General features: G+C 60.1%; 1 protein-coding gene across 1 annotated transcript; it reads left to right on the top strand.

Annotated features, from left to right (window-relative positions):
- The first annotated feature begins 81 nt into the window (after nucleotides 1–81).
- LOC103648376 (receptor like protein 29) lies at nucleotides 82–1,211 on the top strand. Its single transcript, XM_020548032.2, has 2 exons — nucleotides 82–130; nucleotides 225–1,211. The coding sequence occupies exons 1-2, from the start codon at nucleotides 82–84 to the stop codon at nucleotides 857–859; spliced, it is 684 nt and encodes a 227-aa protein (XP_020403621.1). The 3' UTR covers nucleotides 860–1,211.
- The last annotated feature ends 16,444 nt before the right edge of the window (nucleotides 1,212–17,655 follow it).

Genomic DNA, 17,655 nt, shown 5'->3' with positions numbered 1-17,655 from the left:
TCTAATCAAATGGTTACTATCTGTTCCTCAACCTGATGGTTGATTTTTTGTTCACCAGCTGAACTTCGCGAAAGGAAGCTGATGAACAAGTACAATGAGCTCAAGGTAAAGTCTACAAGGTTTACTGGGAGTTTTTTTTGAAAGCCGGGGTATTTGTCTCAGTTCATAAAATTTGTGTTCATTGCTCACAGGAGGCAGGAAAGCTTGATGCATTCATGGAAAAGCGGCGGAGGAAGAATGCCTCCAAAGATCATCGGTTCATGCTGTACCGACGCTCGGCAACAACGAGCTGCGCGGCCGCCTCCCCGCCGGCCTCTCCGGCCTCCGCGACCTGCAGTACCTGATCTTGGAGAACAACCCCATGGGCGGCGTCCCGCTGCCGCCCGAGCTGGGCAACATCCCCAGGCTCCAGGAGCTCCGGCTGGCCAACTCCGGCTACTCGGGCCCCATACCGGACACGTTCGGCCTCCTGTCCAGCCTCACCACGCTGTCGCTGGAGAACAACAACCTCACCGGGCGGATCCCGCCGGGGCTCAGCCGTCTCAAGCGCATGTACCACCTCAACCTGAGCAAGAACGGGCTGGACGGCGTCGTCCCTTTCGACGCCGCGTTCCTCAGGCGGCTCGGCCGGAACCTGGACCTGAGCGGCAACCCGGGGCTGTGCGTCACCGACCGGGCCGTCATGCCGGGCGTGGGCGTCGGAGTCTGCGGCGACGACGTCGTCGACTGCGAACGGTCCGCCGCCGCGGAGAGCTCGGTCGTCGGGAGAGTGGTCAGGGGAGAGGTGACGACGGGTCGCTGGCCGGCCGGGCTGCTCAGGCCCGCCGCGGTTGCGCTGTGCAGCTGCCTTTTGCTATGAGCTCCTCTGATCATCCAGGGTCGGTGCATTGCATGCAATTGTTTGCACCCGTTGATCTCTCTGTACGTAGGTGTGTTGCTGTAACTCGCGATGTTGATTGTTTGAGGTGTGTAGTTGGGATTCGTGACAAGAAGTCCAAGTGAAGCGTGAAGACCGGGGAGTTAGGATGACGTTGTTTCTTTTGTGCGTGATTGGCACACGTGGGGTTTGTCGGATCACTTCATTCACATTCGGTTAACCGAGCGCGTGACTTCTGACAATAATACAGTCGTCAAACACGCTGTCCGTGGTTATAATTGCCATAAAACACACGTAGACGGTCGACCGATTAGTAAAACTTTTCCTTCTTACAGGACTTTTTGTTCTTTTAAAGTTAGTTTGAAAACTTTATTTTCTCCAAAGACATTTTTCCCTAAAAATAAGAAAAATAGAGGTTTTTGACTAATAAAATTTACATATCTAGAATATTTAGCCTATAAATATATCATAACCAAGTAAATATCGGATATTCATCGTATCTTTGGTCTCACCCGCTAAGGACTCAGGAGTATAGGTGTACATTCGGGTCGTCCAGCCCGGCCCAAGTCCGAAAAGGGCCGGCACGTTTAATTTCTGGCCGGCCCGACCCAATATTAAATTTGGGCCGTGCCGTGCCAGCCCACGGGCCGACCCGTATATAGCTAAACGTGCTGGCCTTTAAACGGGCGGCCCGAAAATAGTAAAGGCCTGAAATACAAATTTGGCCCGAAATACACATTTGGGCCCGAAATACACATTTGGTAGACCAATAGCTGGGTCGCGCTGGAGCTCGTGAGGGCAGGCCGGCAGGGCGCAGGCGCGCCGCCGAGCAGGGGCGGCTCCGGTCGCGCTCGTCGAGCAGGGGAGCAGAGGCGGCTCCGTCGAGCAGGAGCGCAGGGGCGACTCCGCCGAGCAGGGGCGCAGGGGCGGCTCTGGTGACCGTCGCGCTCGCGCAAGGCCGCAGGGGCGCAGCCGCGCAGGCCGCAGGGGCTGCTCCGGTCGCGGTCACGCTGGAGCTGGGGGCCTCCTGGCCGCCTGGGAGGCTGAGACGGCAGACGGACGGGGACGGGACACGGCCACACGGGACGGGAGCAAGAGGACTCGGCGTTTTAGGGTTTCTAGGCAACAGGGCAAGTCGGCAATGGCAAGACCTAAAGCTAAATGGAAATGGGCCGCGCCTTAGGCCCATCCGCCATGGACAAGTGCGCTGCCGGCCTGCCGTTGCCGAGGCCGTGGAGGCAGCCATTTCGGGCCTTTTCGTGCCTATTAACGGGACATTTCGGGTCTGTTTAAACGGGTCGGGCTCGTGCCCGCCCGTGGGCCTCGGCGTCGGCCCAAACACGGCCCGATGCATCGGGCCGGGCCGGCCCGGCCCAAAATAATTTCGTGTCGTGCCGTGCTTTTTTTCGTGCTTCGTGTCAGCCCATTAAACCCGACCCAAATGTACACCTATACTCGGGAGTGCGGCTGTGGGCACACGGACTGACGGGCCGACTTAGGGCTTGTTTGGGACAAAGGGTAATGGTGAGGATTGAGGGGGCTTGTCGTGGACCATAATTAGGGGTACCCCCAAAACTCCTAATCTCAGCTGGTAACCCCCATCAGCACAAAGCTACAAAGGCCTGATGGGCACGATTCCGGTCAAGGCTTCGTCCACTCAAGGGACACGATCTCGCCTCGCCCGAGCCCAGCCTCGGGCAGGAACAGCCGACCCAGGCAGATTCACGCCTCGCCCGAGGGTCCCCTCAAGTGACGGGCACACCTTCGACTCGCCCGAGGCCCAGCTCGGGCAGGCTTCACGGAGAAGCAACCTTGGCCGAATCGCCACACCAACCGACCGTATCGCAGGAGCATTTAATGCAAGGATCGCCTGACACCTTATCCTGACGCACGCTCCTCAGTCGACAAAGCCGAAGTGACCGCAGTCACTTCGCCCCTCCACTGGCAGACCTGACAGGAAAACAGCGCCGCCTGCGCTGCTCTGACTGTTGTGCCACTCGCCAGAGTGAGGCCAACAGCAGCTAAGTCCAGCCTCGGGCGCCATAGGAAGCTCCGCCTCGCCCGACCCTAGGGCTCGGACTCAACCTCGACTCAGTTCATGTCGTACCGACGCAATGGAGATGCATAATAGTTTCCTGATTTTGGAGGCGAGCGAAAGGATGATTTTAGGACGGTCTTCTCATGGTGGCTGGATACTGGACAATCAGTGTCTCTGTTACTTTGTTGCCCTAGCCGTACAATCGTCAGCTCCGTGCACAATCTCTACTACTTACTTCTTAAGAATAGAGTGTAGGCGTCCACAGTGGGTTTTTATGTTTCTCATTTCACTCTCTGCATTTTCAGTTACAACTACACTGCATATGATGGCAGATTTGTTCATATATTACTCTAGCTGACATTTTCACTATCGCAACATCTTTACTACTATTTGTTTTTTGCATATAAATGTATTTTAACATATTGATTCCGTAGCAACGCATGGGCATATTCCTAGTTGTTCCATAAGCCGTAAGCGATAGTTTTTTTTTTGTGTGGCTAATTTGATGTTCCACTATATTCTCCGGTCTTGTCGGAAGAGATTCAGTTATTGATCGACTCGATAGCGACTACTCGTTTAGAATTTTTGGGCAACCATACTTTGGGAAGAAATTTTTATTCCGTCACTCCCTCGCACATTCTGCATGAGACCCAGACCATATTCTTCAAGAAGAAAGTTCTCAAGGGAAGCACCAATTAAGAACCCGTTCCATTTGGACGGGGTCAAGTGGAAATTATTGGGGGGCACGCCCAGAGTCATAGCAAGACTTTAGACTACACGTCCGACCTCATACGGTGATGGTATTAAATAGGTTGATGTATACAAAATAAAGAATGAATCGAATACTCCGCGAAAGAGACGTAAATATCTTTTTTTCAGGGTGGAGAATGGCCCCGTTTGATTGACCTTGTTATTTTTTATTTCAGAAAATGCTGACACTTCTCGTCTTAGTCTAGAAAATCAATGAACGTCACAGTCCAGAAGATGATCAACGTTCACAGCCACTGACATATGGACCCCGGTCCCACGTGTCATTGGCCCGAGCTAATGTTAAAAGTGCCGGTGGAGTGGTTGCAGCACCATAACAGTTGAAGAATTCGCCGTCGCTGGGGAAAAAAAGAAATAAATATCAGCAGGTCTTTCAGGAAAATTCCGAGCAGTTCGAGCCTGCATGGCAAGGTGAAAGGAAAACTGAAAACTGCTTGCACACAACGATGACTGGACCGTGAGAAGATGAGGTGGATATAGGATGAGAGCGCTCCGGCCGGCTTTGATTATTAACTTGTTTCGGAGGCAATTAAGATAGTGAAACTCGGTCGACAAAGTCTGTTCTGCTCACTGTTTGTCAATGTGCGTGTGCTTTCACCCGATCTTTGCCTCGGAATATATTGATTCGGAGGTAAGAATACTAATAGGCTGTAGATTTTAAACTATAAAATTTAACGATTGAATCAGATTAAAATTGGACTTTATTTTTGTCGGCGTTTCGAGACAGGGGGTCCCTAAGCCGACGAGTGAGTGTGCTGCGTGCCCCAGCCCAGATGGGTCGAGCGCGTGGGCGAGCGCGAAGGGGGGAGAGGCGAGGTGGCCGGAGTCGAGCGTGAGAGAGGTGTAAGTCCCGCGGCCTTCGTGTTCGTCCCGCGCCCAGGTCGGGTGCGTTTGCAGTAGGGGGGTTACAAGCGTCCACGCGGGTGAGGGAAGCGAGCGGCCCCAAGAGAGCGTCTGTCCCGTCCTCGGTCCCGCGCGGCCAACCTTCTCTGAGAAGGCCCTGGTCCTCCCTTTTATAGTCGTAAGGAGAGGATCCAGGTGTACAATGGGGATGTAGCAGAGTGCTACGTGTCTAGCGGAGGGAGAGCTAGCGCCCTAGGTACATGCCAATGTGGCAGCCGGAGAGATCTGGGCACCCTGCTGGCGTGATGTCGTGGCTGTCGGAGGTGCGGCGGAGCCTGATGGAGGGACAGCTGTTGGGGCGGTCGAGTCCCTGCTGACGTTGTCCTGCTTCCGTAAGAGAGCTGGGGGCCGTCGTCGTCATAGAGCTTGTGGAGCGCCATCATTGCCCCTCTGGCGGAGCTGGCCGGATGAGACGCCGGTCTTGTTCTCCGTGACCCGAGTCGATTCGGGGTGGGATGATGGTGGTGCCTCCTGTCGACGTGGCGGTCTGTGCCCTAGACAGGGCGACGTGGGGGTTCCTCCGAAGCCGGGGTTGAGTCTGCCTTTTGTTGTTGTGGCCGAGCCCGAGCCAAGGGGTCGGGCGAGGCGGAAGTCGTTCGGCCGAGGCCAGGGCGGAGTCCGAGCCCTGGGGTCGGGCGAGGCGGAGTTTCGTCGTCTTCCGGGTCTTAGCCCGAGTCCGAGCCCTGGGGTCGGGCGGAGCGGGGTTCGCCGTCTTCCGGGTCTAAGCCCGAGTCCGAGCCCTGGGGTCGGGCGGAGCGGAGTTCGCCGTCTTCCGGGTCTAAGCCCGAGTCCGAGCCCTGGAGTCGGGCGGAGCGGAGTTCGCCGTCTTCCGGGTCTAAGCCCGAGTCCGAGCCCTGGGGTCGGGCGGAGCGGAGTTCGTCGTCTTCCGGGTCTTAGCCCGAGTCCGAGCCCTGGGGTCGGGCGGAGCGGAGTTCGCCGTCTTCCGGGTCTAAGCCCGAGTCCGAGCCCTGGGGTCGGGCGGAGCGGAGTTCGCCGTGGCGCCTTCGGTAAGGTCTGACTGCCTGTCAGACTCACTCTGTCGAGTGGCACTGCAGTCGGAGTGGCGCAGGCGGCGCTGTCCTTCTGTCAGACTAGCCAGTGGAGCGGTGGAGTGACGGCGGTCACTTCGGCTCTGCCGGGGGCGCGTGTCAGGATAGAGGTGTCAGGCCCCCTTTGCGTTAAATGCCCCTGCAATTTGGTCAGTCGGTGTGGCGATTTAGTCAAGGTTGCTTCTGAGCGAAGCCAAGGCCTCGGGCGAGCCGGTGATGTGTCCGCCATAAAAGGGGGGCCTCGGGCGAGACGGAAGTCTCTCGAGGTCGGCTGCCTTTGGCCGAGGCTAGGCTCGGGTGAAGCGTGATCAAGTCACTCGTGTGGACTGATCCCTGACTTAATCGTACCCATCAGGCCTTTGCAGCTTTATGCTGATGGGGGTTACCAGCTGAGAATTAGGCGTCTTGAGGGTACCCCTAATTATGGTCCCCGACAGTAGCCCCCGAGCCTCGAAGGGAGTGTTAGCACTCGCTTGGAGGCTTTCGTCGCACTTTTTTGCAAGGGGACCAGCCTTTCTCGGTTGCATTTCGTTCCGGTGGGTGCGCGCGAGCGCACCCACCGGGTGTAGCCCCCGAGGCCTCGGAGGAGTGGTTACACTCCTTCGAGGTCTTAATACTTCGCTTAACGCTTCGGCTGGTCTGGTCGTTCCCTCATGCGAACTGGCCGTAGCCCGGGTGCACGGTCGGGGCCCAAGCTCTCGGGCTGGTATGTTGACGCTGTCAACGATTTGGCCGGAGCCGGTTTTTGCGAGAGCAGCCCCCGAGCCTCTGCACAGGGCGAGAGGACGATCAGGGACAGACTCGACTTTTTACATACGCCCCTACGTCGCCTTTCCGCAAGGAGGAGGGGGGGAGTGCGCCATGTTACCCTCGATGGGCACCGAACATGGTGTCTCCGGTGAGCTGCAAGCGGGTAATCCGAGTGGACGTCCGTGCCCCGTTCGTTGGGGGTCGGCTAGGGGCCCAGAGGCACGCCCAAAAGTACCTGCGGGTGATTTGCCGGACCCGGTCCCCTGGCGACGGGGTCCGAGGGCTCGATGCCTCCCTCCGATGGGATTCCGTTACAAGATCGTTCCCGCTGGTCTCGGAAATGTCCTAGGGTACCTCGGGAGCGCAGCCCGAGCCTTGGTTATGTATCGAACGTACCCCTGGTCATCCCTCGCTCGGTGTCTGAGGCGACTGTGAACCCTTCGGGGGCCAGCCTTCGAACCCCTGATCAGTAATGGGCGCGGAGCCCGAGTAGCCTGAGGCGGCCATGGAGCCCTTCGGGGGGCTGGCCTTCGAACCCCTGACCAGTAGTGGGTGTCGGGCCCACGCGACCTGAGGCGACTGTTGAACCCTTGGGGGGCCAGCCTTCGAACCCCTGATCAGTAATGGGGGGCTCGGAGCCCGGTTCCTTCGCGGAGAAGGATCCCTTTCGGGGTATCCCCCTTTCCCGGTCCCTGTTGCAAGAGATAGAGAAAGAGGAAAACGGAAAAGGATACGAAATCGGACGACGTGGCGTACCTTTTCTGACGCGGTTATTACGACGAAGGTGAAGCGTCGCGCGCTCCTCCTGCCAGGGGCGCCGCGTGTTCCGCCGCGGAGTTAATGCGACGGGGCGAGTGGTTGGCGGGGCGGCCGTTGCGCGCGTGCGATCCGTTCGAGGAACGGGTCACGGGTGCACCGTCTTCACGCCGCGAGAGGAGGCTCTCTTGCTGTCTCAGGATGGGACGTGAGCCTGGCTGACGACGTGACCGCTGCGCCCGCCCGCCTGCCACCGCCATTACTGCCGGCCCACTTTCGGTCGCTTTGACCGACGCGCCAGTCTAGCGCTGTTAGGTCGCCTCGAGTCGTGGCATAGGCTTCGCAACCGAAGAGGCGCGATGGTGGCACAAGTGGCGGTGCGGTTGCTTGCATGCAGCAACTGGCGCGCCGGTTGCTCGACGCGTGGGCCTGGGTACCCAAGCTGGCGTGTCAGAAGTCGGAGAAGCGCGTCCATCTGGCGCGGTTGCATGCCGCCTGCATGGCTGCCCGCCCCTTCTGCCTGTTGGCCTGGGCGAAAATGGGGGGTCGCCTGTAACCGCTGGACGGTCGTGCGCACCACGCGCGGCGGTTTGGCTTCTTCTGCCCTGAGCCGGTTTGCATGACATGCGGGACCCAGCCCCCGAGTCGCAGGGGAGGGCCTTGGAGCGTGCTGGAGAAGACTCAGCCTGCGGCGCCTGGGGGCGCACGTAGGGAGAGTTGCCTTTAAAAGGAGGGAGACTCCTTTCGTAAGGCAACCATGTCTTCTTCCTCCCTTAAGCGTCGTGTCTTCCCATCTTCCAAGCCCCCGGATGGGGGGTATCCGCCGCCTTTCCGCCTCCTCGTTGGAGGAATGCAACTCCATGGGAGTTGGTACCTCTCATCCATCGTTCGGCTTCAAGGATTTTCATCACGCAGCCTGGCCACACCCCGCCACCGGCGGTCACCCAAGATGGTGACCTCTAGTTCGACGGTGGGGAAAACGGGCCAGGTCGCGGCCTCTACTCCTCCCTCGGCCTCAAGGATTTTCGTCATCCAGGCCAAGATGGAAGATGAGGCGAGTCGGGGGGCCGCCCCCGCGTGGGTCGGCTGCCCCTTTCTTCCCCCTGCGCCCGGGGGTGAAGGGCGTCCTTGAGCCCCACGGAGACTTCCTCCAGCCATGCCAGGATGTGCAGGGCGCTAGGGGCCTTGGGTCCCCGTCCTCCTGCCTGAATGGCTGGTTCTCGTCCTCAGCGGGGGGGAGCCCTTCTGCCGTGACACCTCCCCCAAAGCTGTTGCCTTGTCCTTTCGCTGTCTAGGGCAGGGGCGGTTGCCGTCACGGTTGGAACGGGCGGCAGCGAGCCGCCCATCGTTCTTCCGTTACTCCGCAGGCCTTTCCCTTCGGAGGGTTGTTCGCACCTGCGGAGGAGGGAACCGGAGTTCCGTCTGTAATGGCACTTCGAATGCCAGTGTTCTCCGTTCATTGTGGCTGTCGAGGCCTAAACGTGTGTGTAATTTTGGCACGGAGCCGTGTTTTTTCCTCATTTTCGAGCACTAAGTCTCGCCTGTTGATTATCTGAACCGCTTTACCAAGCATGAGTTGCTCCGTGTCAAGGTGACGGGTGAGGTATCCGTATCCCGGAGGCGTAGGAATCCCTCGGCCCGTTCGGCCTTGTTGTCTGGGGCTCCTCTAGCTTAGTTAAAGAGACCCCTCGGCTGCCCTTCGGTGGACCGAGGCCAGGGGTAGCGATATCAGTATGAACAGAGGCGGAGTCGGCTCGAGAATGGGAACCTGGTTGGCCGGAGCCTAGCCACGTTGTCCGTCAGCGGAGCCGACGCCAAAGTCGATCAGCCGAGGCCTCGGGTCGGGCTGGCGCCCTTGGAAGCCGGTTGTCCGAGGCCCCAGGGGTAACCGGTTGAGCCGCCTGCTCGGGCCGGATTCCCGGAGTAGTCCCTGGACCGCGGCGCCGTCCGAGGCTGGGTCGGGCTTTGCTGAAGACGTCGTCGATGCCGAGGGTGCTACGGCTCCCTTCGGCGTGAAGACCCGAGCCTGCAGGATCCGATCATCTTGTAGCGTGTGCTTTCTGCGGCCGCCGAGGCCAGAAGAACATACCCTCGCTGCGCTTGCGAAGCTGCGTCTTTTTTCCTCCTGTCTCGAGCATCTGGACTCTGTCGGTAACAGGGATGTTTGTGTGAGCGAGAGTTGCTTTTCGCGGAAGGGACGAGTGAGGTATCCGTATCCCAGAGGCGTGGGAGTCCCTCGGCTCGGTCGGCCTTGCCGCTTATGCGTACTTTCACCCGTCCATGAGGCCCTATCCCCGACTTAGTCGAGAAAGCTTGAAGGACTGCTTCGGCAGGAGAGCTTCCGAACGTGATGACTCGTTCGGTCCACGGAGTCACTTTATCCGAGCGCAAGTTACTTATCGCAGAAAGGGACGAGTGAGGTATCCGTATCCCGGAGGCGTAGGAGTCCCTCGGCTCGGTCAGCCTTGGCTGCTTACGTGTACCTCGTCGTTTCCAGGATCCGCTTTCCGAAGTAGTCAAGAGGCACGAAAGAAATCCTGCTAAAAAGAGATCCTTTTTTGAGGAAAAATTCGACGCAGAGGGGGTCTCCCCCCTTTTAGCCCCCGAGGGAGGGTCGGGCTTTGCCGAGGCTAGGCCGACCCTTCCTTGACGACTAAACTTTGCGTAGGTGCGAGGTATATGAACAACTTGAAAACATCTTAAGGGTAGAAGCGACGTAGCTGTTTGATGTTCCAAGCGTTGCCGTAGATCTCGCCTTGATTGTTGGCCAGCTTGTATGTTCCGGGCTTCAGAACTTTGGCGATGACGAATGGCCCTTCCCAGGGGGGCGTGAGCTTGTGCCTCCCTCGAGCGTCTTGTTGCAGCCGAAGCACCAGGTCGCCCACCTGGAGTTCTCAGGACCGGACCCCTCGGGCGTGGTAGCGTCGCAGGGACTGTTGGTACCGCACCGAGTGTAGCAAGGCCCTGTCCCGAGCTTCCTCCAGCTGGTCCAGCGATTCCTCTCGGCTAGCTTGGTTGCTTTGTTCGGTGTAGGCCCTCGCCCTCGGGGAGCCGTATTCTAGGTCAGTGGGCAAGATAGCTTCAGCCCCGTAGACCAGGAAAAACGGCGTGAAGCCCGTGGCACGACTCGGCGTCGTCCTTAGGCTCCAGACCACCGAGGGGAGTTCCTTCATCCATCGCTTGCCGAACTTGTTGAGGTCGTTGTAGATCCGTGGCTTGAGCCCTTGTAGAATCATGCCATTGGCACGCTCTACTTGCCCATTCGACATGGGATGAGCCACGGCGGCCCAGTCCACCCGGATATGGTGATCCTCGCAAAAATCCAAGAATTTTTTGCCGGTGAACTGGGTGCCGTTGTCGGTGATGATGGAGTTCGGGACCCCGAAGCGATGGATGATGTTGGTGAAGAATGCCACCGCCTGTTCGGACCTGATGCTGTTCAGAGGTCGGACCTCGATCCACTTGGAGAATTTGTCGATGGCGACCAGCAGGTGCGTGTAGCCCCCGGGCGCCTTCTGCAAGGGACCGACGAGGTCCAGACCCCATACAGCGAAGGGCCAGGTGATGGGTATTGTCTGCAGAGCCTGAGCGGGCAGGTGTGTCCGCTTCGCATAGAATTGGCACCCTTCGCAGGTGCGGACAATTCTAGTGGCGTCAGCCACCGCCGTTGGCCAGTAGAAGCCTTGCCGGAAAGCATTTCCGACAAGGGCTCGGGGCGCCGTGTGGTGGCCGCAAGCCCCCGAGTGTACTTCTTGCAGCAGTTCCTGACCTTCGGTGATGGAGATGCATCGCTGGAGGATGCCCGAGGGGCTGCGATGGTAGAGCTCCTCTTCGTCGCCCAGCAAGACGAATGACTTGGCGCGTCGCGCTACCCGCCGAGCCTCGACCTGGTCGAGGGGTAGCTCTCCTCGACGGAGATATTGCAGGTACGGGGCCTGCCAATCTTGATCTGGCGTGGCCCCGCTCTGCCCTTCTTCGACGTTCAGTGCCCCGCCCTCGGGGGCCGAGGGTACCTCGGGTTGGGCCGAGGGTGCCTCGGGCTGAGCCGAGGGTACCTCGGGCTGAGCCGAGGGTACCTCGGGCTCGGGCGCGTCGCCGAGCTTGATGGAGGGTTGATGCAGATCCCGGGAGAAGACGTCCGGGGGGACTGTCGTTCGCCCCGAGGCTATCTTAGCCAGCTCGTCTGCGGTTTCGTTGTAGCGCCGAGCGATGTGGTTGAGCTCGAGCCCGAAGAACTTGTCTTCCAGGCGCCGAACCTCGTCGCAGTAGGCCTCCATCTTCGGGTCGCGGCAGTGGGAGTTCTTCATGACTTGGTCGATGACGAGCTGCGAATCACCGCGAGCGTCGAGGCGTCTGACCCCTAGCTCGATGGCGATCCGCAATCCGTTGACCAGAGCTTCGTACTCGGCCACATTGTTGGACGCCGGGAAGTGGAGGCGCAGCACGTAGCGCATGTGCTTCCCGAGGGGCGAGATGAAGAGCAGGCCCGCGCCGGCCCCCGTCTTCATCAGCGACCCGTTGAAAAACATGGTCTAGAGCTCCGGTTGGATCGGAGTCGTTGGCAGTTGGGTGTCGACCCATTCGGCCACGAAATCCGCCAACACTTGGGACTTGATGGCCTTCCGAGGGGCGAACGAGATCGTTTCGCCCATGATTTCCACCGCCCACTTCGCGATCCTGCCCGAGGCCTCTCGGCACTGGATGATCTCCCCCAGGGGGAAGGATGACACCACAGTTACCGGATGGGACTCGAAGTAGTGTCGCAGCTTCCGCCTTGTCAGGATCACAGCATACAGCAGCTTTTGAACTTGTGGGTAGCGGATCTTAGTCTCGGACAGCACTTCGCTGATGAAGTAGACCGGCCTCTGAACGGACAATGTATGCCCTTCCTCCTGCCTTTCGACCACAATCGCGGCGCTGACCACCTGAGTGGTCGCGGCGACGTAGACCAAGAGGGCTTCCCCGTCCGCCGGCGGCACCAAGACAGGCGCCTTTGTAAGGAGCGCCTTCAGGTTGCCGAGGGCTTCTTCGGCCTCAGGGGTCCAAGCGAAACATTCGGCCTTCCTTAAGAGGCGGTACAGATGCAGACCTCTTTTTGCTGAGGCGTGAGATGAAGCGGCTCAGGGCCGCGAGGCATCCCATGACCCTCTGTACCCCTTTTAAGTCCTTGATGGGTCCCATGCTGGTGATGGCCGCAATCTTCTCCGGGTTGGCTTCGATGCCTCGCTCGGAGACGATGAACCCTAGGAGCATGCCTCGGGGCACCCCGAAGACACACTTCTCAGGATTAAGCTTGACTCCTTTCGCCTTGAGACACCGGAATGTCACTTCAAGGTCGGAGAGGAGGTCGGAAGCCTTCCGTGTCTTGACTACGATGTCATCGACGTAGGCCTCGACTGTGCGACCGATGTGTTCGCCGAACACATGGTTCATGCACCGCTGGTACGTCGCGCCTGCATTCCTCAAGCCGAACGGCATGGTGACATAGCAGTACATGCCGTACGGCGTGATGAAAGAAGTCGCGAGCTGGTCGGACTCTTTCATCCGGATCTGGTGATACCCTGAGTAGGCATCGAGGAAGGACAGGGTTTCGCACCCAGCAGTGGAATCCACGATTTGGTCGATGCGAGGCAGAGGGTAGGGAACCTTCGGACATGCTTTGTTGAGACCAGTGTAGTCTACACACATCCGCCATTTCCCCCCTTTCTTCCTCACAAGCACAGGGTTGGCAAGCCATTCGGGATGGAATACCTCTTTGATGAACCCTGCCGCCATTAGCTTGTGGATCTCTTCGCCAATCGCTCTGCGCTTCTCCTCGTCAAATCGGCGCAGAGGCTGCCTGACGGGTCGGGCTCCGGCCCGAATATCCAGCGAGTGCTCGGCGACATCCCTCGGTATGCCGGGCATGTCCGAGGGACTCCACGCAAAGACGTCGGCGTTTGCGTGGAGAAAGTCGACGAGCACTGCTTCCTATTTGGGGTCGAGCCCGGAACCGATCCGGATCTGCTTGGTGGTGTCGCCACTGGGGTCGAGGGGGACGGCCTTGACCGTCTCCGCTGGCTCGAAGTTGCCGGCATGGCGCTTCACGTCTGGAACCTCCTTGGAGAGGTTCTCCAGGTCGGCGATGAGGGCCTCGGACTCGGCGAGGGCCTCGGCGTACTCCACGCACTCCACGTCGCATTCGAACGCGTGTTTGTACGTGGGGCCGACGGTGATGACCCCGTTGGGGCCCGGCATCTTGAGCTTCAGGTAGGTGTAGTTGGGGACGGCCATGAACTTCGCGTAGCATGGCCTCCCTAGCACGGCGTGGTAGGTTCCTCGGAACCCAACCACTTCGAACGTCAGGGTCTCCCTTCGGAAGTTGGAGGGCATCCCGAAGCAGACTGGGAGGTCGAGTCGCCCGAGGGGCTGGACGCGCTTCCCAGGGATGATCCCATGGAAGGGCGCAGCGCCTGCTCGGACGGAGGACGGACCGACGCGCAGGAGCTTGAGGGTCTCGGCGTAGATGATGTTGAGGCAGCTGCCCCCGTCCATCAGGACCTTGGTGAGCCTGACATCGCCGACAACGGGGTCGACGACGAGCGGGTATTTCCCCGGGCTCGGCACACGGTTGGGGTGGTCGGCCCGGTCGAAAGTGATGGGCTTGTCGGACCAGTCCAGGTAGACTGGCGCCGCCACCTCCACTGAGCAGACCTCCCGGCGCTCTTGCTTGCGGTGCCGAGCCGAGGTATTCGCCGCATGCCCTCCATAGATCATGAAGCAGTCGCGGACCTCGGGGAACTCCCCTGCTGGGTGATCTTCGTTCTTGTCGTCGTCGCGGGCCCTGCCACCCTCGGCGGGTGGCCCGGCCCTGTGGAAATGACGCCGAAGCATAACGCACTCCTCGAGGGTGTGCTTGACGGGCCCCTGATGGTAGGGGCACGGCTCCTTGAGCATCTTGTCGAAGAGGTTTGCACCTCCGGGGGGCTTCCGAGGGTTCTTATACTCGGCGGCGGCGACAAGGTCCGCGTCGGCGGCGTCGCGTTTCGATTGCGACTTCTTCTTGCCTTTCTTCTTGGCGCCGCGCGGAGCAGACGCCTCGGGAGCTTCTTCCGATGGGCGGCCCTGGGGCTGCTTGTCCTTTCGGAAGATAGCCTCGACCGCCTCCTGGCCAGAGGCGAACTTGGTGGCGATGTCCATCAGCTCGCTTGCCCTGGTGGGGGTTTTGCGACCCAGCTTGCTCACCAGGTCGCGGCAAGTGGTGCCGGCGAGGAACGCGCCGATGACATCCGAGTCAGTGATGTTGGGCAGCTCGGTGCGCTGCTTCGAGAATCGCCGGATGTAGTCCCGGAGCGACTCCCCCGGCTGTTGCCGGCAGCTTCGAAGGTCCCAGGAATTCCCGGGGCGCACGTATGTGCCCTGGAAATTGCCAGCGAAGGCTTGGACCAAGTCGTCCCAGTTGGAAATCTGCCCCGGAGGCAGGTGCTCCAACCAGGCGCGAGCAGTGTCGGAGAGGAACAGGGGGAGGTTGCGGATGATGAGGTTGTCGTCGTCCGTTCCACCCAGTTGGCAGGCAAGGCGGTAGTCCGCGAGCCACAGTTCCGGTCTCGTTTCCCCTGAGTACTTCGTGATAGTAGTCGGGGGTCGGAACCGGGTCGGGAATGGCGCCCGTCGGATGGCCCGACTGAAGGCCTGCGGACCGGGTGGTTCGGGCGAGGGACTCCGATCCTCCCCGCTGTCGTAGCGCCCCCCACGCCTGGGGTGGTAGCCTCGGCGCACCCTTTCGTCGAGGTGTGCCCGACGGTCGCGTCGATGGTGCTCGTTGCCGAGGTGGCCCGGGGCCGCAGGCGCGGTGTTGCGCGTGCGCCCGGTGTAGACCGAGGCTTCCCGCATGAATCGGGAAGTCGCGGCATGAGGTTCCGAGGGATATCCTTGCCTCCGGGATGCAGTGCTCTCGGCCCGCCGGGCCGCAGCGCCTTCCAGGAGATTCTTGAGTTCTCCCTTTTGGTCGACGAGAAGCGACGTAGTCACATCGGGGACTGGTTGCGCCGTCATCTCTGGTTCGAGGGCGACGTCCTGCAGGCTTTCCGCGAGCGCGCCGGCGTCGTCTTCTTGCTCAAGGTTAGCGTGCCGCGGGGGGACGGCGCTTGCCTCCGTCTCGAGCGCGAGGTCGACGTCCGGCGTGCCTTCCGTCGGGGCGTCGGGGGCGTCGATTCGCTCGACGGCCGACAAAGCGCGGCCGCCCGTCTGGCCTTGACGGCTCCGCCTCCTCCTCCGTTGGCGGGGGAGAGAACGGAGCGAGCCCGAATGTTGCTCTTCCACCATGCGGGGAAGATGTCGTCGATTCCGCCGCCGGCGGGCGGGTTGTCGGCCGCCATTGTCGTAGTCGCGCGGCGGTGGAAGAAGTGTCATGTCGTAGCCGCCGTCGAAGGACATGAACTCGAGAGTCCCGAAACGAAGCACCGTCCCGGGCCGGAGAGGTTGCTGGAGACTGCCCATCTGGAGCTTGACGGGGAGCTGTTCGTCAGCACGCAGCAGGCCCCTACCTGGCGCGCCAACTGTCGGCGTTTCGAGACAGGGGGGTCCCTAAGCCGACGAGTGAGTGTGCTGCGTGCCCCAGCCCAGATGGGTCGAGCGCGTGGGCGAGCGCGAAGGGGGGAGAGGCGAGGTGGCCGGAGTCGAGCGTGAGAGAGGTGGAAGTCCCGCGGCCTTCGTGTTCGTCCCGCGCCCAGGTCGGGTGCGCTTGCAGTAGGGGGGTTACAAGCGTCCACGCGGGTGAGGGAAGCGAGCGGCCCCAAGAGAGCGCCTGTCCCGTCCTCGGTCCCGCGCGGCCAACCTTCTCTGAGAAGGCTCTGGTCCTCCCTTTTATAGTCGTAAGGAGAGGATCCAGGTGTACAATGGGGATGTAGCAGAGTGCTACGTGTCTAGCGGAGGGAGAGCTAGCGCCCTAGGTACATGCCAATGTGGCAGCCGGAGAGATCTGGGCACCCTGCTGGCGTGATGTCGTGGCTGTCGGAGGTGCGGCGGAGCCTGATGGAGGGACAGCTGTTGGGGCGGTCGAGTCCCTGCTGACGTTGTCCTGCTTCCGTAAGAGAGCTGGGGGCCGCCGTCGTCATAGAGCTTGTGGAGCGCCATCATTGCCCCTCTGGCGGAGCTGGCCGGATGAGACGCCGGTCTTGTTCTCCGTGACCCGAGTCGATTCGGGGTGGGATGATGATGGTGCCTCCTGTCGACGTGGCGGTCTGTGCCCTAGACAGGGCGACGTGGGGGTTCCTCCGAAGCCGGGGTTGAGTCTGCCTTTTGTTGTTGTGGCCGAGCCCGAGCCAAGGGGTCGGGCGAGGCGGAAGTCGTTCGGCCGAGGCCAGGGCGGAGTCCGAGCCCTGGGGTCGGGCGAGGCGGAGTTTCGTCGTCTTCCGGGTCTTAGCCCGAGTCCGAGCCCTGGGGTCGGGCGGAGCGGGGTTCGCCGTCTTCCGGGTCTAAGCCCGAGTCCGAGCCCTGGGGTCGGGCGGAGCGGAGTTCGCCGTCTTCCGGGTCTAAGCCCGAGTCCGAGCCCTGGAGTCGGGCGGAGCGGAGTTCGCCGTCTTCCGGGTCTAAGCCCGAGTCCGAGCCCTGGGGTCGGGCGGAGCGGAGTTCGCCGTCTTCCGGGTCTTAGCCCGAGTCCGAGCCCTGGGGTCGGGCGGAGCGGAGTTCGCCGTCTTCCGGGTCTAAGCCCGAGTCCGAGCCCTGGGGTCGGGCGGAGCGGAGTTCGCCGTGGCGCCTTCGGCAAGGTCTGACTGCCTGTCAGACTCACTCTGTCGAGTGGCACTGCAGTCGGAGTGGCGCAGGCGGCGCTGTCCTTCTGTCAGACTAGCCAGTGGAGCGGTGGAGTGACGGCGGTCACTTCGGCTCTGCCGGGGGCGCGTGTCAGGATAGAGGTGTCAGGCCCCCTTTGCGTTAAATGCCCCTGCAATTTGGTCAGTCGGTGTGGCGATTTAGTCAAGGTTGCTTCTGAGCGAAGCCAAGGCCTCGGGCGAGCCGGTGATGTGTCCGCCATAAAAGGGGGGCCTCGGGCGAGACGGAAGTCTCTCGAGGTCGGCTGCCTTTGGCCGAGGCTAGGCTCGGGTGAAGCGTGATCAAGTCACTCGTGTGGACTGATCCCTAACTTAATCGTACCCATCAGGCCTTTGCAGCTTTATGCTGATGGGGGTTACCAGCTAAGAATTAGGCGTCTTGAGGGTACCCCTAATTATGGTCCCCGACAATTTTTATTTTTTTAAATTAAAGCATTAAATTATGTTTGCGGAACAAAAGTTTGCACGTCAGTGGCATTTTGTTGTTCCTATGTGACAAGTAATATTTAGTGCTGGTTTAGATATATAAAAAAACGAAATGACCAGGTATTTAACTTTCTTTGAGGGAGATCTGTGTTGGGCGGGCCACGAAGGACTTGAGCAGCTCGTTCGTACAAATAAAAATAGGGAATAGGCACATGTACCGTCTAGATTAGAGCATCTCCAAGAGACTCTTTTTTTTTACTCTCTATTTGACTCTTTATT

Source organism: Zea mays, chromosome 2 (genome assembly GCF_902167145.1).
Source record: "Zea mays cultivar B73 chromosome 2, Zm-B73-REFERENCE-NAM-5.0, whole genome shotgun sequence".
NCBI lineage: Eukaryota > Viridiplantae > Streptophyta > Magnoliopsida > Poales > Poaceae > Zea > Zea mays.
Note: the sequence above shows the minus strand (reverse complement) of the source record. Positions and strands in the feature narration are given on the sequence as shown.